Source organism: Ctenopharyngodon idella, chromosome 6, assembly GCF_019924925.1.
Source record: "Ctenopharyngodon idella isolate HZGC_01 chromosome 6, HZGC01, whole genome shotgun sequence".
Taxonomy (NCBI): Eukaryota; Metazoa; Chordata; class Actinopteri; order Cypriniformes; family Xenocyprididae; genus Ctenopharyngodon; species Ctenopharyngodon idella.
In genome coordinates, this window is record NC_067225.1 from 20,582,371 (window position 1) to 20,604,941 (window position 22,571).

Genomic DNA, 22,571 nt, shown 5'->3' on the forward strand with positions numbered 1-22,571 from the left:
ATCTATACCACAAAAACTTTCAAATAACCTTGATTAAAAGATGAACATTTGGTGCCACTCAAAATTAACTTCTTCTTACTGTTCCAATTGTGAGAAGTTTGCGAGCAATAATAACAATATTAATAATAATAGACGATTCGCTCGTTTGTTCACCTTTCATCTTTTAAATAATATCTATTTAAAAACATTTTGTGTAAACGTTTTAATGTAATAAACGAATGTCACGTTCTAAGCATTTGTACACTTCTGTTCATTACAAGAATAAAATACATTTCCATGCCGCATAACAAGTATTAGGCCTTCATCATACATAGAATTATAATAAATTATTGAAATGAATTTTTTTTTTTTAAATCGTAAACAAACATATCAATAGTTGAACGTTTGAAATGGTACTTTTCAACATGCATTATTTGCTATGAGGCACGGACTTTTAAATGTCTTTTTTCGTTATTTCGTGCATTATTATTAGTATTATTACTTTACCTGACATTTAAACCTAATAGATATAATTGGGAAACTGAATCTTTGTTTTCGTATAACACTCATATAGATCACATATTTTAGCTTTGAAAAGACACTTGTTGAGTAAGTGGGGAAACAGGCTGAAGCATTTGACAGAAGTTTTTATTAAACATTATGAAAACAAGATTCTGAACAACATTCCATTTCGAAACATTTTGGTTTGGACTTACTGACACGTAAGGACATTTATATTTTCGATAAATATATAGAAATTATAGGCTATGTACAGTTTTTTCTTTTTTTCCATTTTATTATTTATTTGTTTACATAAGACAGCACACAGGACAGCACATGTGGTTATGCAACCTCAAGCCGCTGTGCCTCAAATTAGACCAATAGACAGAGAGATTGCTTCATAACGAACTGCATCATAATTCATAATTTATCAAAAAAACAAAAAATTTAAATCAATGTTAACAGTGGTGAGAATATCAAGCATACTAACCCAGGTAGAGGAGCATACTTGAAGACATTATTTTTGGAGTCTGGCCGATAGATTTGTTAGGGAACTAAGCATACACAGGTCGGAAAGAATTTAAAAACGGATAATTTAGGTGCATTAGATAATCCACTTTGGCAACTTTTTCCTTTAGCCGAAACAATATGGGCTATACTTCAACCTCAAATGGTCAATCAAATGCGCACGTTTACTTTTAGCCAAGTTTGCACACAAGTCTCTCTGTTATTGTTGAATTATATCCGCATTTAATCTTGCGACATCTACCTGTAGTTTGAGTATGAAGCCTATTATCATCACAATGTTGCAATGCAAAACAACAGGCAACTGCTTTATACAGCATATGCTACAGTTTTTTAATATGTCATAAAAAGTTAAAACAACCCTTCTAGCCTTATTAACGACGGTTGTCGTGTATTTGAAGTTAACAGTTTTGTGTCGTTTATCACCCCGGCCATTAAAAAAAAAAAAAAGAAGAAAAAAAAAAAAAAAACTTTCAAGAGATGATCTTATTATTTTTGTGTAATATCCATGTCTAACCAAATTTCTACATACCTTCATTTATTTTGAAGTACAAAATTCACATAATCAGAGCTTCTGTTAATTGCTTTCGAATTTGGTGCATAGAATATTAGCAGCAATTAAAGTCCTTGTGTTTATATGCACTTTTGATCGACTATGTCCACCATAACAGCAATTTGATTAACACAGAGGAAAAGAAATATTATATAAATCCCAATTCTTTGAATCGTAGTGCAGTAGGCTTCCTTTGAAATTGTACATATTCAATAGAATGAGAATAACTTTGTCATTTGCATGCTACTACATACAAACATCGTATTAAGACGTTTTAAATAATCAAGCAAAAAGGACTTTGAAAAGAAAGTTAAATTAACACACCAATCGACCTCTACATATGTACAAGTGGGAATAAATAACTCTGGCTCAGTTCGGTTTTTTTGTTTCTTTGTTCTTATTCTGTACTTTTAAACAATATGGAAAAAAATGTAAGGACTGATTTCGTGTGATTTCACAGGAACGCCTTCACACGGTTTGTGTCGAGCAGAAGAAACGGAAAAAAAAAGAAAAGAAAAAAAAATGAGAGAAGAGAGAGTGGTTAAGGGCCATGCTTTTCATCCAAGTGCTGTATGGGGAAAAGAGAGAAAGGACCTGGCGCGTTTGGAGTACCATACATGTCCCGCATGCAGGATTAGTGGGGTAATGCAGACTTGAGCAATGCTTGAGGGCCCTCAAAGTTCACAAGCCCCCTCAACCTCAGTTCATGACTGAGAAAAGTCAAGGATGTATTGCTATCTCCCTTTCTGCTTTAAAGTGTTTAAATATTATTATTGTTTCTTCCAAAGTTCCTTCACAAGCTGAAGTTTCGTTTCCAGTATTTTCTCATCGCCATTAAGACTCGTCAATCCGTTAAGACAAGAAACAAATATCAAGGATGCGGCTGTATGTCTCTAAACATGTCGGACTTTGCAGTTAGCCTATTACTAAAAAAGAAAGAACAAAACATACGAATTTACAGAATCCAAAACTGATGGGTCTTTGGAGGATATGCCTGATCCCATGTTTAGATCGGAGGTTTTATGAAGTAGAAGGGTCCGTGCAGTATCTGTGGAAGATAATCCTAACATTACACTAACCTTAAGACTTTTATGGCGCAGTAATACACAAATAATGCGTGAAAACTTTAAACGTGGCGCTGTAATGTTAGGCTCTACACTCTTAAAAATAAAGGTTCCTCGGTGTTTGTTTTCAGCACCAAGTTCAGCAAAGGACTTGGCCTTCTTATCAATAACCATTTTGGCTGTAAAAGTGAGTAGTTCTTTGGAGAAGAAAAAGTTTTGGATGTTACATTCTGGGTTCTCCAGATTTGAGTTCTTTAATGCACCAGTACATAGCCTAGATGTTTCTCTAAAGTCCTTGAGAATAAAATATGTATTTGTGGAATTTAAAAAGGTTCCCCTGACTGTAAAACCTTTATTTTCAAGAGTGTATGTTCTAAAATGGACATTGAGTATTTAAGATAAGAACGGCAAATAAGATTCACACTGAAAATCATAAAAATTAAGGTTTAAAAAACGAATACGTTGGTGTGGGAAAAAGTCTTTAACAAGAATCACTCTCACATGAAGAATTCCGTGGAAGTGGTTTTGCCGTGAGTGCCGTTGGACGGGTCCCGAGTGTTTCCGCCTCCGTTGCCGCCGCCGCCGTTAAAGGTTCGGCTCGCGAGCTTCTCGTACTTCTCCTTGTACAGGTCCCGCTCTTTCATGAGACGCGCCACGTCTTGCTTGAGTTGCTCCACCTGGCTCTGGAGCGTGCACTTTTCGCTTTCAAGCATGTGACGCTGCTGCACGCGCTTGTAGCGGCACGACTGCGCGTAGCCGCGGTTCTTCAGGGTTCGCCGTTTCTGCTTGAGACGGATCACCTCTTCTTTGCTGAAGCCTCTCAGTTGCCGGTTAAGCTCGCGCACTGTCATGCTCACCAGCTGCTCGTCCGAGAAGCGGTCCTCGAGGCGCGCGTGCGCGTGGTGGCCGTGGTGATGATGGTGGTGGTGGTGCACCGGGTGGTGGTGACCGTTCGTGGCCGCCGAGAGGTCTTCTCCGACGTACTGCTGACCGCGGAATCCCTCGTAGGGCTGGTGGTGGTGATGGTGGTGGTGCGCGTTACCGATGAGTGCTTCCACCGCGTCCTCGGGCGTCAGGTTGAGGGCCTCTGGACTTATGTGATGCTGATAGTTGGGAATCCAGTACAGATCTTCCAGCTGCGGCTTTCCCGAGGAGCCTTGGGTGTTGTTGTTGTTGCCACTGTTGTTGTTGTTGACGCCATTTACGAGGTTCTGCCCAGGCTGAGACCCGGGACTGGGGGCACAGAAGCTGGGCGAGGAAGGCACCGAGGAGCAGGGCGTGCTGATAGGGGTGGAGGACAGCGAGCCCGGGGGCAGGCGGTGGCAATAGCGGTCGGCCTCCGGGGGCTCTTTTTTGACCTCAAACTTCATGAGGTCGAAGTCGTTGACATATTCAATAGCCAGAGGGCTGTTGGGCAAATCTGCGCTCATGGCGAGATCGGTGGCCATGTCAGTCCATGCGACGACACCTACCCTAACAGCCAAAGCGACACACGTGGGTTTCACTGGGATTATGACGAAGGTGAATGATGAAGATAAGTGGCCAGGGTTTAATACATTGGCACGAGCTTCTATTTATAGATATACGTATGCCCATGCATGTAAATGTGCACTAGCCAGTTTGCCTCTTGTTGACAACTTATCCCAGGTCAAATTCACGCGTTAATATCACTGGCCAGGGCGGCAGAAACTTGAGACTCTTGAATTCAAAACCACCAACCTGACTCGTCCTCGCTTCACTGAGGTAAAGCAGAGAAACCGTCCTTTTAGTATCAGAGACTTCAAATATCCTTCTTCACCTCCGTGTTTTAAGTTCCTTCTAACTGGAGGCAACGAAGTTTAAGCTTTCATGGGAAGAAAGCGAAAACTTTCCTCACATGTCGAGAAAAGTCCACCACACAACACGCGCGCGTCAAGTTCAGAAAACGGCAGACTTTACCTCGAAGTCCAAAGGAATGATGCTCCTACTGCTGTAGCTTTTTACACAGTCACCAGCAAACGCGGACCGCAACAATGTGTGGGACAAATCTTAGTAAGTTCCTCTTGTGGGACGCTCCAGCGCAGCCCGACGAAGGATATGGAATTCTGGCTACTCAATTCACCTCCTTCTGCTGTCAGTTTTAAAGTTAGGCTATATGGACTGCTGTCACCGTTGCTTTTCGTTTACGGCTTGAGCTTTTTTTTTTTTGCACTGTTGTCCACCGCTGGCACGCAGTATCACTGAAGCACTGAAAGGGGCAATGTACCACTTTATAAAGATGGCCCATCTGAACGTCCCACCCAGAGAAAGGAACGGACCAATGGGAGGAGGCGTAGCCTAGCAGTAGACATGCAACGCCTCTATGTGGCAGCTGAGGCGAAAGCGCAGCAGCTGACAGGGCGCCTAAACAGGTGTTCTTCCCGCCCCCTAGCGACGCCTCCCCTGCAACCGCACGTGGAAGGTGAGCGCGAGGAAAGGCAATAGCCCAGCTTGTCTTACTTAGAAAATGTTTATTTAGAAAAGAGCAAACACTTCTAAGACGTTATATGCAACACACATGCTTTAGAGATTAGTTAAAAACACATGTATAAAACGGATTGTACATTGTAAAATATCTATGACCAATTGAATTTTATATTTGATAAAAATTAATTTTGACAGAAATAAATTTAATATAAGCTAAATAAATTATTAAATATATTTAGCCTGCACTGATTTAAATAGTTCATCTTTTCACTCGACAAAACGAGAGTAACGAGTGTATTATAAGCAATTGTAGGCTAATTCTCCTATAATGAGAGCAAAATTAATAGAAATGTTGGGAAGGAAAATCACGAACTTTTAACTCTTGCTAAGTAATTTTTTCATTTAAAAGAATGTAAATGTGCTTCGTTAAACAGAAAGCAAGATATTAAACTAATTACACCATCATATTTCCTTTCACAACAATTATTTCCAATTATTTATTAAGTTATTTATTTACTAATTTGTCAAAAGCGACCTATCGTTCAGAATCCAGGAGTGATATCACGACAATTATTTGAAAAATCCCTAGTGTGTTTTGACAGACCGTTTAAAGTTAAATTGATTAGATAATTATGTATTAAACTGCATATTTCCTCGATGTGCTGTAACCCCGTGAACAGTCATTCAGTGTATTGATCTGATAGGATAACACACACGCAACTTTCCTCCCCGCTTATGACCTATAGGCGGTGATGAACTCAATAACGCGTGATCCAGCAATAAAATCAATCCACATTTCCGCCGGATAGGGAAAAATGCGCAATTTGTGCGGGTGAGTTAATTATGATCCGCCTCACCAGTGCCAGCCACGCTCCGGATTTCTTTCGCAATTAACCTCTAATTGCATCTCGACTCATCTGCGCGGATCGACAAATAATTAAGCCCCACGCAGCGCGCGCCTGCATCACCACAGCATATGTCTTAATCAGAGGAGCCAGTCTCGCGCTGAAGGAAGTACCCAAAGATGAGGGTCAGTCTAACACCCTATGCGAGACCAGGTCCTTAGTGCTGCGCAAGTATACCAAGGAATATAGACCAATATATAAATGTTTGAAATACTATCGTAGTGCATTGTTTAAAGTAAGAGAGGCAGAAAAAACCTAATGAGGAGAGATACTTAATAACTATGTTTCACAAGTCTGTACAGTCAGCTGCAGTGCTCAGTAAAACAAAAACAAAAAATGCCATTTTAACTGTAAAAGACTGTAAAAATGCTACAGTAAAAAAACCCGTTAACTGGTTAGCAGTAAGTTCTCTCAATACTGGGAAAACTCTACAGTTAAATGTACCATTTTTGAAAGTAAAAAGAAAAATTATCTTATAATTTGCAGTGAAAAGCTTTAAAAAAAAAAAAAACCCTTAAATTGTGATTTTTTATTTATTATTTTTAATTACACCAATTCAGCAGAAAAGGGCTGTTTATATATATATATATATATATATATGAAATCCTCTGCATAACTTAGGCTACTTCTTACTACATCTGAGACCTTTGCTAACTTTATGTAACATGTTAAGACTTTCTTTCCAGGTGCCAATGAGTGAAATACAGACACGCTTGAGGCTCAAATCTGCCAACGGAGAGGAAAAAAGAAAAGGGGGGAAAAAGCCTAAGAGGACGGGACAAATCATATCAAGGTATTTGAAGTTGAAGGTGCGCTAAGTCATTATAGGGGTTTTATCAAATAAGCATGAGTGGACCCCAAAGTCCAAGCTAAGCAGTCCGCTTTGAAAATGCCACATTTAAGAAGATCTGCCATCGTCCATTCAAGTGAGCGGAGGTGGGTGGGTGTGGATGTGGCCGAGGGCTTGAGACATAAATTTTGAAGTCAGGGCTTTCATTGTGCCTTTGCATATTGGGAGTTAGCTGCTGGTGCAGTTCTACCGATTTAAGCAAAATGGACATCAGCACGTCCAAGGAGAAAGAGAGTATGATAGTTTGAAAGAGAGAAGGGGGGTTTTGACTAGATATGTGTGAAAATGACTGAGACGGATTTGTCCGGTTAACCCGTCTTTAGCCAAAATAGTTGAGAGGTGCGAGGTGGAGTAGGGGGTTATCGGAAGCAGGTTTGGAAAGGAGGTTTTTTTAGGCCTCAAAATCTCACAAATGCCCATTCAAAGACTCAGCAGTAATCATTTGACTACATTCAAACTAACAAGTATACAAACTTCTCTGAAGTTCTCAGCAAAAAAGTGAGTTAGAAAGAGCAAGAGGACAGAAAGGAGTGTGCTAAGGGGTTAGTTCACCCAAAAAATGTAAATTCTGTCATTATTTACTCACCCTCATGTCGACTTTCGTTCATCTTCAGAACACAAATGAAGATCTTTTTGATGAAATCTGAGAGCTTCCTGTCCCTCCATAGACAGCCGACTGAAAATGAAACTGACACTTCAAAAAGTTCATAAAGAGATTGTAAAACTAATCCATATGAATTGAGTGGTTTAGTCCAAATTTTCTGAAGAGACACGATCGATTTATATGATGAGCAGATTGAATTTCAAGTTTATATTCACATATAAACATTCATCAACTCCATCAGTTGTGGTAAACGGAAGCTCAAGCATGTTTGCTTGACGTATGCGACAACCAATGAAGTTCATTCTTGTGCGTTACACATCACGTTTGAGCTTCTGCGAGAGGTCTGCTTGTCAAGCAGGTTCGGTTGACCCTCTGTTTATGTTCGCTGATTAATGTTTTTATGTGAGTAAAAGCCTAAATTCAATCTGTTCATCACAAAAAGCGATTGAGTCTCTAGAAAATTTGGACTAAACCACTCAATTCATATGGATTAGTTTTATAATCTCTTTATGAACTTTTTGAAGCGTCAAATTTTCAATTGCGGAGGGACAGAAAGCTCTCAGATTTCATCAAAAAGATCTTCATTTGAGTTCCGAAGATGAATGAAACTCTTACGGATTTGGAACGACATGAAGGAGAGTAATTAATGACAGAATTTTTATTTTTGGGCGAACTAACCCTGTAAGTGTTAAAGTAGGCATGAAACGGAAGTTGCGATAGTTTTATCTTCCCTACTGTGAACAGCTTCTTAAACAAGAAAAAAAAAAAAGTAGGGCGGGACTTGATTTTGTTCATTGGGAACTGATTGGATCATTGTGGTTTGCTATTGCTGTGATGTCATGTGAGTGACAGGTTGTCCCGTCCTTGCGCCAGTAAACTTCATCAGAAAAGAAGACATATTGTTGCAAGAGGGAGGAAGATATTTTGATTAAAGGTTACAAGAGCACATGAATTATAAATAAATGGTGTGCAACAAAAAAACAAAAACAAACAAGAATTGCCCATTTTGATTGCATGGTCGACAAGAGAAGAAAAAAGGGGACAAAAGTCCATTTGATGGATTCCTTCGAGTAAACTTTAGCTTTAGCAATGGAAGAAGAAAAGAAAAAAAAATGGCAAAAAGGTAAACAGAAATAAAGCCCCAACAGAAAGATGGGAGAAAGAGAGCAGTATGAAAAAAGGACAGAAGACAGTTAACTGCTTGCAGTGAAAGTATGATCTTTATTGATGGGCTGGACTCTTTGCTGAGCTGTAACAAGTTTGTCTTTTTTATGCCTATAGGCGATCTATTGAGGTAGAGAAAAATTACACTTGACCTTTCATTCTTTCCTTTTTCTCATTCAAGTGAGATTGTCCTCGAAAAAATGTGAATGTGTTTTCCTTCTTTCTCTCTCGCTCTCCTCCTCGTTCTCTTTCACATGCGCTTTTACTAAAAATTGAAATATTGATCTTAATTAGAGTTTGCAGAGCTCAGCAGCTCGTGTTGAGCTTTGAGACAAGCGGCAGCAGACATCTGTCTAAGGCACTTACATCCTCGCCGTCAGAGCGAGGCAAGGGGAGGGTGAGAAAAGAAAGAGTGATTGCTCCATGAATTTCTCTTTCTCTTCCCATGCAGATAACAGAAACTGGTATGTGACCATAATTAAAGAGCATCGTGAATACGGATATAATCTTTTCCCAGACGCCCTCCTGTACAAAAGTATTAAGTTAAAGCAACCTATCGTTTGGCTTCTACAGGTTGTGACTTTACTTTACAAACTTTGAAGTTCTTGAGTTCTGTGGTAATTCATTCAAAGCAGTCAAATATTTTCTGAATGAAGGTTGAAGAATATCCTTCATAATATTGTTTACCACAAAAATGATTAAGATGCATCAGGCATCTAAGTCAATGAATGAATGAAGAAAAAAACAACTTTAATGGATGTTTTATACAGGAGAAAGACAGCACTGTGTGAAGCTTATTTTATAAAAGCATGAAATGAACTTTTGTGTTAAAACATGTATTATTTGAGCTGTACAGTTGTTTAAATTGACATTTTAATGGTTATTTTAAGGCTTTTTAAAAAAGTCGTGGCCTAATGGTTAGAGAGTCAGACTGATAATCCAAAGGTTACGGGTTCAATTCTCAATACAGGCAGGAAATGACTGAGGTGCCCCCAATTGCTCCCAGGGCACCACAGCAAAAATGGCTGCCCACTGCTCCAGGTGTGTGTTCACTAACCGGATGAATTCCAAGAACGGGTTACCATACTTGGCGTTCACGTCATGTCATGGTACTTTAGGCATTACGTTTAGGCAACAAAGTTACTTAACTTTACACAGCTATGGTTAGTAAATGATTCAACATGTTCTCCAACCAATTCGGTCGTTTGCCACTTCCCTAAAATACGACCCACAGGAGCGTTTACTAAAGTTGCGCCCATATCAACAACAGGACACTTTCATTTTAATTCATGAAATACGACCCATAATACGTTCCCAGGGAACGCATGTGCTCATAAAGTGTATATGCACTATAAATCACTAAGGGTAGGTTTAGGTTTAGGGGTGGGGTGGGTATAGTCGTTAATAAAAAAATGAATTTTGCTAAATGGAAATAGGACAAATGGTGTAAAAAGTCCACACATTGCATTTAAATGAACACGCATTTTGATTGGTAACGACGGTCATACGTCATTTCATGACGACAGACGTAACACAACACTTTCATTATTTTTACACCAGCTAGAGGGCGCATGACTTTAAAACGTAAATATAGGTCATAATGAGGTGCTTGAAAAAAACGACCTTTAGGGTCGTTTTTTTTTTTTTTTTTTTTTGGAGGACAGTCTGAAATGATTTTGTCAAACTAAAACCATGTTAAAGGAACACTCCACTTTTTTTGAAAATTAACTCTAGGGGAGTTGGAAAATGAGTCTAACAGTTGAGTTTTACCGTTTTCGAATCCATTCAGCCGATCTCCGGGTCTGGCGGTACCACTTTTAGCATAGCTTAGCATAGTTCATTGAATCTGATTAGACTGTTAGCATCTCCTTAAAAAATGACCAAAGAGTTTCAATATTTTTCCTATTTAAAACTTGACTCTTCTGTAGTAACATCATCGACAGCAAATTTCCTTGATTATTATGCCGGAATGAGAGTATAGTTCCTAGTCATATTGGCCTAGAAAATCGCAACTTTTCATTTTCTGTAGGTCTTAGTACACGATGTAACTACAGAAGAGTCAAGTTTTAAATAGGAAAAATATCGAAACTCTTTGGTCATTTTTGAGCGAGATGCTAACGGTCTAATCAGATTCAATGAACTATGCTAAGCTATGCTAAAAGTGGTACCGCCAGACCCGGAGATCAGCTGAATGGATTCGAAAACAGTAAAACTCAACTGTTTAACTCTAGGGGAGTTGGAAAATGAGCCTATTTTCAAAAAAAGTGGAGTGTTCCTTTAAAGGCACAATATGTAATATTTTGGATTAAAATATCCAAAAACAACTAGAACAATGTTATATATTTTGTTGACTTGTGTACTTATATTCCAAATGTTTCCAAGAATGTTTAAATCCAGGGAAATGAGCAATTTTAACTAGGACACGAATCGTGTCCATGCGTCGCCTATCAATGACATCATACCCACGTTACCCTCGATTTCATTTTGTAGAAACCATGGAAACACCAAAGACGCTTTAATATATTATGTGTTTTATTAGACAGGTGAGCAACTGTTTGGATACATTCATCGACAAAACTAATCATGTTATATAGCTCAACACAGTAAGTTTTACTGTTTAAATCTTGTTTTCTTGATTTCTTGTTTTACCATGCCTAATATCGATCTAGCTTACTGCAGTGTGCAACAAGTGTCTCATAGTAGCCACCGAGCGAACGCAGAGTAGCACTATAACAACTTTCAACACACAAATGTATCTAATATGATAAAACAGCACTGCTTTGCCCCACATACGCTTGACAGGAAGAAGCGGAAGCGGCAACTGCGGCATAATAAAAGTTTCTGCTCGCACAGCACTCTGACCTGCTCTGCTTCATACCACAGTAACATTAATAATCTCATTCATTAACATGATTTCTGACCGAGTCCTGTCCTGATTCTTTTTCACCGGCAGTAGACGTAAAGACAACACCTCCCATGATTCCGCGAAATCAAGGCGTCATCAAGCTAAGCCTTTGTTTTGAATAAGCGACCTCTAGTGGCGAAAATTTACATAGTGTGCCTTTAAAATGAATACTGTTTATGTCTTGTGGCTTTATTTTTGAAACAGTATTTTAAAGTTTACCAACGGGCCCCACTTCCATTACAAGTGCCTCACTTTTTTTCAAGAAAAGGAGGGACAAATCAATTGTTTTATGGTAATCAACTTTATGTCAAGTCGATTAAGGTTAACTTGTGTTGGACCTAGGACATTCCTTTCAAATAAAAAGAAAATCTGAAAGCAAGAGCTGCAATGCAAAAAAGACAAATAAGCTAAGAGGGGTTAGGTGATGTATGACAACTTTAGTTGATTTTACAACACCCATATCAACATGCATTCTTGTGAAGTATTCCTCCCTGCATGAACGATTAAACAGGGGAGAAAGATAGACAGAGAAGTCAAATGAAGGAATGTTTTCCTTCCCACCATCCCTCTATGTCATCGTAAACGTGGCTCGCATCATGGGCACGGCCTTTATCTCGTTAACACGGCGGCAGGCTTGTCAGTGCCAGCGAGTGTGTCGTGTTCCGCAGCGAGACCCTCGCCACGGTGTATTAATGCCCCCTGTCGTTGCTGCCGGCGACTGTTAACCAGGTTTCCCGTTGCGACCGGCAGTCGTTTGTCACAGAGCATGGAGCACGAGGCCTTGGTTCAACGGAGCATTAATAGTCTGAATATCAGCAGTCTCTGCACAGTGAGGGGCGTTCAAGGGATTACAGCTCCCATCATCCTCTCTGTACCACTGTTTAACACCCAACATCCTAATTACATTACCTGATGGAGAAGAGGGAGAGGAGGAGGAGGACTGCAAGAGGCAGGCTCATCTATGAACGGATCCTCAATCAAATGCGCATTTTAGGAAAAGACAGGGAGAAGAAAAGGAAAATGACATTGTCAGAAATTAGTTGTGATGGATTTGGTCAGACAGCAGTTAGAGAGGAAAAAGTGAGAGGAGAAGAAAAATGAGTTTTGAAGAGTGTAAGGGAGGCGTTACGTTTTTTTTCTTTTCCTATAGATTCCTTAAGACTCAATTACAGTGACAGACACACACATGAGCGATGTTCTTTACATCCACCTGCTTCACAACACATGTAGAGGAATGCCGATACTTTTCACGCTAAACGATGTTATTCAGAAAACAACATGGGAGTGAGGTGGTTTCTGATGATACTTGGTTTAATACTTTAAACTGAAGTGTTTCTTCTTTAGTCATGATTTTAGTCAATCCTGCATCGGAGTTCTCACACATGTAGGCAAACACGCTCACAAATAAAGAGACGCAGTTTCACAAATCACAAAGCAATTTTATTAAGTAGTTTTCCATTCTTTGAAAATACATTTTCGCAAGCTTACATTCTAAATGATAAAATAAATTCTTTGCACAACAAACTACGGTTTTAAAAACCCCTGAGAATAGCTTTACACTTTGAAACTAACTCCATTCACTCAGAATGTAAATGTATGCATTTTGTTTTTGCAGAACAGTATTTGATTATAATGCATAAATTCAGTTCTGTAATTGTGAATACTTATGAATATATTCTGAGAAATCTGTATAATCAATTCTTAGAATTTGCATTTTGGAATTCTTGAAACTAAACGTGACTAGCTGTGAACGCCTAATGTACAGATGTCTTTGTAAACTGTTTTTTTTTAATCAGTTCAGGAGAGGCAGAGTCAATTTCTTATTTCGAAAATAAAAGTTAAGTTAAAAAAGTTTCATTGTTTATTGCCAATTAAAACACCCACCATCAGCCCTCCTTTGGCAAGGGTTCTGTTTGTGTTGAAGATAAGAATCGTGGCTTGATATGTAGGGTCTTTCCTGTAAGAGAGAAGAAAGGAGAGGAAAAATTCCACAAAGAAACACTATGCAGTGCAAAAGGAAAAGAACAAGTTTTCCACTAAAGGTTATTTCATGTACTTGAGGAATTGTGATTGTTTGTTGGTTACACAGCAGTACCTGATGCTAAAAGTGAAGTAGATGAAACTTTGATTTGGAAAAACAAGACAAACAGACAAGAAATAAATAGCACCTGCTATGTAATGACAGGAGGAGCTATTATTCTGTTTTTACTGATAGAGGAGTGACACATGAGTGTGTGATTGTCTCAGGGTGAGTGATAGCACAGAGACCGAAGGGGAAAGAGAAGATGCAGGCAGTGATGCATAGAGTCTGAGCTAATTTATGCAAAGCAGAGAGAAGTTTGTCTGGATGGCCACAATCTTTGGAGTGAGAGCTACACTGTCATTAGTAACAATTAACTGCTCTTAGTGTGAGTCTGCGTGGTTGGTAACCTAACTAGGGTTAGGAATAGAGAGTTAGTTCTTATTCAGAACCAGCTCCAATTTTTTTTAATTAAACACACACACACAGTTTCCCTATCTTTGTGGGGACTCTCCATAGGTGTAATGGTTTTTATACTGTACAAACTGTATATTCTATCTATCCGCTAACCCTAACCCTACCCATCACAGAAAACTTTCTGCATTTTTACATTTAAAACAAAAAACAAAAACCAAATCATCACTTATTTATTTATTAATCCATTTCCCTCGTGGGGACTGCTCGCTGGTTCCCACAATGTAGGTGACCTCAAGTTTTACTATCCTTGTGGGGACATTTGGTCCCCACAATGTAATATAAGCCTGTGTATACACACACACACACACACACACACACACACACACACACACAAACGAATGATTTTAATGACTTTCAGTTTAAGTACTGGTTCTGGAACATCTGTTTACAGCTGATGAGGATAGAAAAATGTAATAAAATGTAATAAAATGTAATGTGATATTTAAGATAGATTTAATTGATATTTTAGCACCAGGGATGTTTGCCAATCAGAATTGAATGTGTTTTAAATTCCAGTTAAATTCCTGTATTTGAATTGAGGCTGCAAACAGGAGGTATAATTTCTAATTAGAATTTGATCACAACGAAGAACACAAATTAACTGATATTTAAAGAAATTTATCTGTAAAATTCAAATTCATAACTTACTTAGAAAAGTAAAGTTGGTCAAGACTAACTGATTTTTTTTTTTTTGAAGGACAAATCAGATTTTTTATTACTGTTTTGTTGAAATCTAAAATTATCTCATTAATTTGACAACATACTTCTGAGGATAATGAATGCAGTAAGTATTGTTTTTCAAACATTATCCATTGTTTCATCTTCAAGATAATTATTAACAGAACCATTAAGGAATCCAGATTGTTGAACTGAATCAAAAAAGTCAAATTCGCTTTGAAAGCAGCAATTGTTCAGTCTGTATGTAGCAGGTAATTTCAGGCAACAGGATGAGAAATGACATGTGAAAAGCCATGGTGGTCTGGTGGGCACCTGTGCTATTCTGAGACACAGGACTGCCATCAATGATCCCAAAGGGGAACTTATCTGGAACTTGGCATCAGAGAAATAGGAAGTTGGCAGAAATAGGAAGTGTGTGTATATGCACAAGCAGCACAAATTGGTGTAAATATGCAGACATGACACAGAAATAAACTTGCCATCACTCATGAAAGCTTTGGAAATAGAAAGCAAACATGCATGAACATGAGCTAAACATAGCAAAAATAAAAAAAGAATCAAAGATAGAGTTATACATGTTTAAATGTTTACGTATAGAGAAAAGAATGAGTGAATGCCATGCTTCAGTATGTCCATGTGACTGAAAAGACACTGTTAGGGTGTAAGGTCAGAGGTTAATCACAGCAGTTTCTGTTCTGCAGTAACTAATTTAAGAAAGGAAGTGTGTAAGCATGAGAAAGGAGAAGACAAAATGAAGAGAGTTCAAATGGATTCTCAAAAGTTAGAAGCAGTTCATTTCTTGCTGGAAGAATGTGCGTGAGTTTGTGTAAGGGCAGTATATCAGGTTTGTCTTATTGAGTGTGGAGAGAGAAAGACACTGTTCCATAGGGTGCGGCTGATGTGTGTGTGTGTGTGTGTGTGTGTGTATGTGAGGATATAGGGGCCCCTCTCCTCTAATCCTCTATCAGTCAGACTGACATACCAGCTTCAGCTGTGCCTGTCCTTAACAACAAACCTAAATATTAGTAACCCCTCAGTAAGTATTATATACCTCATGCACTCCGCTCTTAAATAATATCACCCCCTCGTTATTATTAACTCCCATCACCGCGCATTAAATAACAACTATTTACTCCATAAATATTTATTACCCCCTTACTCTTTATATATACACAGTGACCCCAAAAAGTATTTGAACTCTTAAGCCACACTTAAAAAAGGCTATTAAAAAATAGCCACACACACACACTTAAAATGTTTTATGCAATGCATTAGATACAAAACATCAATCCAAGTGGCTTCTACGAACAAATCATGCAACACCTTTTCTTACTTAAATTTTTACTGGGTGTATAAAGTTATTTCCTTTCAGTTTCACAAAGCTGTCCCAGCAGAGTAACCACAGGTGTAGTTGTCATCACGATGTGCCTACATGCTTTTTTTAACATAATTCTCATTTAAAACCCAATAAACTTATTTTCGTGAATGTTTTGCTATTTTTCTTTAAAGTGCCACTTGGTTACACTTAAAGATGATGTCTAATGCTATTTCATGCATTCTGACTTATTTACACTGATAAAGAGTTGGATTCTCATGCTAAACATGGCCAAAGTTTCAAAAAACGTATGGATGTGTGATGGAGTATTTCTGTGCCAAATACACTCCTTTAGGGTTCGTATAAGTTTCAGAAAGGTTTTTTTCGAGTATGGCCCTGTAAGACGTCATAAAGGGCGGAATTACTTGTATGGGCATCACAGGACTGGCTCGAGAAAGATTTGTCATTTTGTTTTTAGACCACGACATCAACAATGTCACCAAAGTGTGTTTTTGGTTGTGAGGGAACGATAACCTTGTTCAGCTTCCCAAAGAACCCAGCATTAAGAGAACAGTGGATGCAGTTTGTCTTTCCGGGGCAGCAATGGAGTTGTGAAAGTGTGTTTGTTTGTTCCTAGCATTTCAGTGACGAATGTTTTATAAACAAGGCCCAGTTCGACGTAAGATTTGCAGATCGTTTGAAACTGAAAGATGGAGCGGTCCAAATGATAAAAGATCCCAGTCATGAGTCGGAACCGCAGGTGGTAATTAAAACTGCATCAATGTCTGTGTTTTGTTGGCAATCGGTGCGTAAGTGCATATAATGTAAACAACACGAACGTATAGTGAATCAAAAGTTATTCATGGATAATGCAATGATGTATTGTGTGTGTCGTGACTCTTTAGCTCCACCCACGGCACATCTCCAGGAGCTCGACTGTTTTCGGAAAGAAGAGGTACAGCTCTATCTGTCTTTTATAAATCTGATAAAACTAAAGACTCTTCTGAGATATGAAGGATGCAATACTACTCTATAGGTACTCAAGATTAACATGAGATTGGCAGAAACTGGGTGTGTTATGTCCCCTTTAACTAATGCAATAACATTCATACAATAAGTGTAGCTTAAGTGTCCAAATACTTTGTAGGGCCAATGTATGCATTTCATCTACTGTATGCTATTATTATTATTATTTAAATCTAACCTCCTGATCACATACAGTACTGTACAGTACACACCTTTGGCCTGTAGGCCTGCTGCAGGAGGGATCTTTGGGGAATCAGGGTTCTCTGACATGTCAGGAGAGCTGGACAAAGAGATGAATGAGGGCAGCTTCTCAGGACCCGAGGAAGACGAGCCCTCATCTACCTGTATGGACTCTGTAGACTGAGTCTGAACTTCCTCTGAACTGAAAAGACAAAACACAAATTATTATAATGAAGAAACAGATTTAATTTGTTCATTTGTTTCAAAGTAATTTATAAATAATCAGCATGTTTATGGGAGATTTACATGGTTATTCAGGACACTTCCCTATAAATAATAGATATTTAATGATACAAATTATATAATAATGATGATAACTTATCTATAACAACTTACATGAGCTGTAACTACAGTACAGAAAGGGGAAAGAGAATACTTATCGTATACAGATGGCAAGTAAGAATTGTAAAGGCCAATGTGGGATTAGTTCCTCTCCCTAACCTCTTTATAATGTCTCTGGTGCGGGCTTTCTTGGCCGGTCCAAAGCTTGCGTTAGAGCCGGTGCGTTTCACACTCTCTCTGTGATGCAGCTTGCATTTTGATCCACGTGGACATACGCCGGTACTGGAGAAGTCTGGACACACAAGCGTGTGTTTCTTCTTACACTGTGGAGAGAGCAGATCATTCTTAATGCTTTATTTCTTTATATCCAGATTCACAATGGATGTTTTGTGGGTTGGTTATGAACATGTGGGACACTGTTGGGTTAAAAGGAAGCACAGATTTCATGTGCGCCACACTCTGTAGGAGTGCACTGAAGTTAGCAAAACTAAGTGTTTGTGTGTGATCACACATCAGTAGGTGCATGTATCTGTTAAGTGAGAGAAGGTGAGCATGTGTTTGTGTGTGTAAGTGAGAGTAGGTGAGAGTGTCTGTGTGCCTGTGTAATTTGGGCGTAAATTGGTAGCTTCATTCTTCGGGAGACCCGATCCCTCCCACCTGTCAGAAGAGCTAATTATACCCCACTATGGGGTGAGGAGTGCGAGACGCGTGTATAAGTGAGAGAGAGGGAGACTGGGCGAGTGTGGGGCAAGTTGCTCCAGAAATAGAGAAAGAGAGAGAGAGAGTGTCTGTATGTGTGTGCTGGAGGGAAGGGTAGAAGAAGGATCGTGTGTCCGGGAACAGTGTGGTCTCCCTGTTACCCCTTGGGGCAGACCGCACAGAGACACTCTCCCCCCAACAGGGATCGGGTCAGAGCCAGAAGCGGCCTATAATTACCAAATCTACAGTTATAACAGTGAAACACCAGAGGCTCTCATCTTGTGGTGCTTAGAAATGAGATGCACTCAGAAATCAGACAGATTTTGTTAAATTAAACCCTCAGGGACAGTTCACACAGGAAACATGTTCTTGTAATCCAGCTGTGATACTTTTTCAATTGTTGCGTCTGCTTTTTTTCGGTGTATAGCACCACAGGCAGCACATTTTAAAGACGTCGTGTGAAAAGTAGTTCACTAAAATGCATCTGTATATATATATATATATATATATATATATATATATATATATATATATATATATATATATATATATATATATATATAAAAACAAAAACAAAATACCAATAAATAAATAAAAATAATTACAACAGGTTGACATTCAAGTCCATGTCTAGATTATTAAGGAACATAGACTCTATCACTAATTGCAGACATGTACAGTGTGGCTATGGAATTTTTAAGTCCAAGAGGACAGCTTTTGCTATATTTTCTGTTATACAGGAAACACTTTAAGTATATTTTATATATACACACACAGTCTAGTGTAACTGGATTATCGTACCCAATGAATCTGGGTCTCTAATGCCCCCTAAATCATCCTATAGACAACATCATCACTCACCACACTCATGGCTAATTGGCTCAATTTGCTAAATCCCTTGCCACTTGAATTCAGTCGATTCCAATTCCACCCCATTTCAGAAGAGCATTTGGGACCTTTCTTTTTTTAAACACCCATTTGTTTCTTGTTTGACTGATAACATCCATGTCGAGCTTTAATCATTCAAAGGTCCGGCGAAGGCAGATAGAACAAATGTGTAAATTGTGAGAAATTACAAACACTGTAAGGTGGGATAATCTGATCATAAGAGTACTGCATATGTAATTCTAACGATTATGATTTCATATTCACAACAATATGAACAATTACTACTTCTGTGCCTGATCTTTGAATTATGTTAATGGGGAAAATGTCAAGTTACACTTGTTTTGACCCTAAAAAGTCTACATTTAAATGGAAAGTTTTTCCTTTGTTCATGATATTAGTTACCAGTAATCTCTTTCAATCACAGCAAAATATGAATATTGGGTATTCCCAATCATCAGACAACTGACAAAGTCATCTTAACGTGCAGCAAAACAATTTTTTATTTTTATTTTTAAATAGAACCGACATTTCTCTGTTCACTATCTCATAAAGTATTCAGTGTAAGTTTAAAAATGAAAATAATAATAAAAATAATAATGGCCTCTGCTTTGTTGGGCCCATATGTCATCACCAATATGGCGTATAGGATGGGCCCGGGCTGTTTTGCAGTGAAATGTACCAACTATCACACTGGCATCTCCAGGGCATTTATAATTCAACAACATTGACTGCATCCACAGAGTCTACTCTCAGGTGTCAACAGACCGTTTGATGCATATTGACCACTAAGATGGCCAGAGCTGGTTGAACCCACCAATTTCAGACTTGATGGTTGGCTGCTATGCTACAGCCTGAAGAGTGCACATGCACTCAGTCTTTTAAGAGGAAAAAAAGGTTTGCTTATTATTTATCAAGATCTACCAATAAGCTTTGAGGGGTTTTGTCTAGTGTAAATAAAATTGCTGTCTGTATAATCTTTTGTAGAGCCTGCGGCTCTTCTGTTTGCAAGAGCTAACACTTTGTTGCATGGAAGTATCGTGGAAGCCTTGACAGATTTACCTATACTTCTTTCATCACATAAAAACCACAAACCATATCCTTTTCCTAACTTAGATGAGTTCCTGGCCAGAAGAATCCAAAGTCTGGTTTATGAGACCAACTTAAGTCAGACCAGCATGGTTAGTTCACCCAAAAATGAAAATTCTGTCATTATTTACAAACCCTCATGTCATTCCAAACCTTTCTGACTTTCTTTTTTCTACTGAACACAAAGGCCCTGTTTACACCTGCTATTAAGATGAGTTTTGGTTGATCGGATCACAAGTAGATGATGGAGACAAATTCCCGTTTACACCTGGTGTTTTAATACGTCTCTTTTGTCCACTTTCGACCACTTCTGTCCTGAGGGCTCTATAAGTGGGTAAATGTACAGGGTTTTTCAGATCTTTCGATCTAATGGATGGATAAATAAGGATAAATAATCCTAATGGATAAATAAGCTCACGCAATTTACATATGAACGCAAAAGAGACGACAGAAAAACAAACAGAGAGCATTAGCTTTTGTTTCTGCTCTGAAAGCTGTAAGACCATGCCAAACGCTGGTGAGAGAACTTTGTGCATGGTACGTTTTTTGTCTTAAAACCAAACTTAGGTCTTCGGCCGACAAAGTTTAAATCCCTTCTGGCTAGTGCGCTTCCTATACTGTTTACACATTAGGTCAGTAGGCGAATGTGTTTTCGACTACCTCTGGAAGTGGTCAAAAGTGGACAAGCTCAAAACGTTTTACACCTGTATTTAGCATCGTGTGATCAGATAGATGAAAACACATCTTAAAGGGATAGTTCACCCAAAAATAAAAATACTGTCATCATTTACTCCCCTTTAAGTTGTTCCAAACCTGTATTTATTAAAGATATTTGGAAGAATATTTGTAACCAAGCAGATCTCGCCCCCCATTGACCACCATAGTAAGGGGAAAAAAAATACTATGGTAGTCAATGGGGGGCGAGATCTGCTTGGTTACAAACATTCTTCCAAATATCTTCCCTTATGTACAGCAGAACAAAGAAATTTATACAGGTTTGGAACAACTTAAGGGGGAGTAAACGATGACAGAATTTTCATTTTTGGGTGAACTATCCCTTTAAAGGGATAATTCACCCAAAAATGAGAATTATCCCACGATTTACTCACCCTCAAGCCATCCTAGGTGCATATGACTATCTTCTTTCAGACGAACACAATCGGAGTTATATTAAAATATATCTTGGCTCTTCCAAGCTTTATAATGGTAGTGACGGGGCATGAGATTTTGAAGCCCAAAAAAGTGCATCCATCCATCATAAAAGTAATCCATACGGCTCCAGGGGGTTAATAAAGGCCTTCTGAAGTGAAGAGATGTGTTTTTGTAAGAAAAATATCCATATTTAAAACTTTATAAACTATAATAACTAGCTTCTGGCAGACTGCCGTATGCATCGATTTACGGCGATAGAGTAACCCGTGACCCGATGCATAACGCATTGATGAATGCGGAAGTGCAGAGGTTAGAGCAAAACAAAACACCGGTCACGAATTAGAAGTTTAAAACGAGAGTTTTTAAAAAGAAATGTCGGAGGATTTCGATATAAGAGAACAGGAGCTTGAGTTTTTTGCCAGGCCCTATTTGTTTGAACCATGAGAGGCATCTAAGCTTATGCTACTCCTACATCCTACGTTGTGTCAGAGGTTACTCTTTCGCTGTAAATCGATGCATACGGTCGTCTGCCAGAAGCTAGTTATTATAGTTTATAAAGTTTTAAATATGGATATTATTTTTACAAAAACCCATCACTTCGCTTCAGAAGGCCTTTATTAACCCCCTGAAGCAGTACTTTTATGATGGATGTATGCACTTTTTTGGGCTTCAAAATCTCACGCCCCCTTCACTACCATTATAAAGACAGGATATATTTTAAAGTCCCCCTGAAATCAAAATTTAAGTTTTTTAGCTTTTAGCATGAATATGTTAGCCTTAAGGTTATTAATAAGCTGGTGTGTTCCAAAACAATGACAAAATTCGCATTTAGGAGATATAAGGATTCAAAACTTACAGTCTCTCACTTCTGCTAAAATGGATCACGGATTTTCATGACATCACATCGCACTTCAGTTTCTTGTCAAATCTTCGGTCCAATCAAATGCTCTCTAGAATCTGAAGTCCTGCCTCCTCCTACACTATTAACAGACGCTGAAGCCTTGGCTGATGCGAATGAAGTCTGTTTTTGCGTTAGTGTCACATGAACCGCCGCAACGCGAGCAGCCCAGAGACACGAGAGCACAGAGCGGCTCATATGCGCGAGTCGGCTCAGACCACGACAGGTATCTGACCCATTTGAATTCTGCACAGAATGCTGTATATAAGCAATATAAAGGACATTATGAGGAGAAACGGTTAGAAATTAGAAGGA

General features: G+C 38.7%; 2 protein-coding genes across 2 annotated transcripts in view; both read right to left on the reverse strand.

Moving 5' to 3' along the window:
* Positions 1-606: 606 nt before the first annotated feature.
* mafaa (v-maf avian musculoaponeurotic fibrosarcoma oncogene homolog Aa) lies at positions 607-5,005 on the reverse strand. Its single transcript, XM_051898201.1, has one exon. The coding sequence runs from the start codon at positions 4,068-4,070 to the stop codon at positions 3,120-3,122; it is 951 nt and encodes a 316-aa protein (XP_051754161.1). The 5' UTR covers positions 4,071-5,005; the 3' UTR covers positions 607-3,119.
* A 7,908-nt stretch (positions 5,006-12,913) lies between these two features.
* The window catches only part of zc3h3 (zinc finger CCCH-type containing 3), a 72,478-nt gene continuing 62,820 nt past the window's right edge, over positions 12,914-22,571 (reverse strand). Inside the window, exons 10-12 of the mRNA XM_051896690.1 lie at positions 17,693-17,856; positions 17,224-17,393; positions 12,914-13,452 (exon numbers count right to left, since the gene is read on the reverse strand). Of these exons, the coding sequence (XP_051752650.1) occupies positions 13,382-13,452; positions 17,224-17,393; positions 17,693-17,856 (405 nt within the window). The 3' untranslated portion in view covers positions 12,914-13,381. The remainder of the gene's footprint in view (positions 13,453-17,223; positions 17,394-17,692; positions 17,857-22,571) is intronic.

Bases quoted from the DNA above. Each gene is read 5' to 3' on its own strand.
- mafaa (XM_051898201.1), bottom strand. From the start codon at position 4,070: ATGGCCACCGATCTCGCCATGAGCGCAGATTTGCCCAACAGCCCTCTG.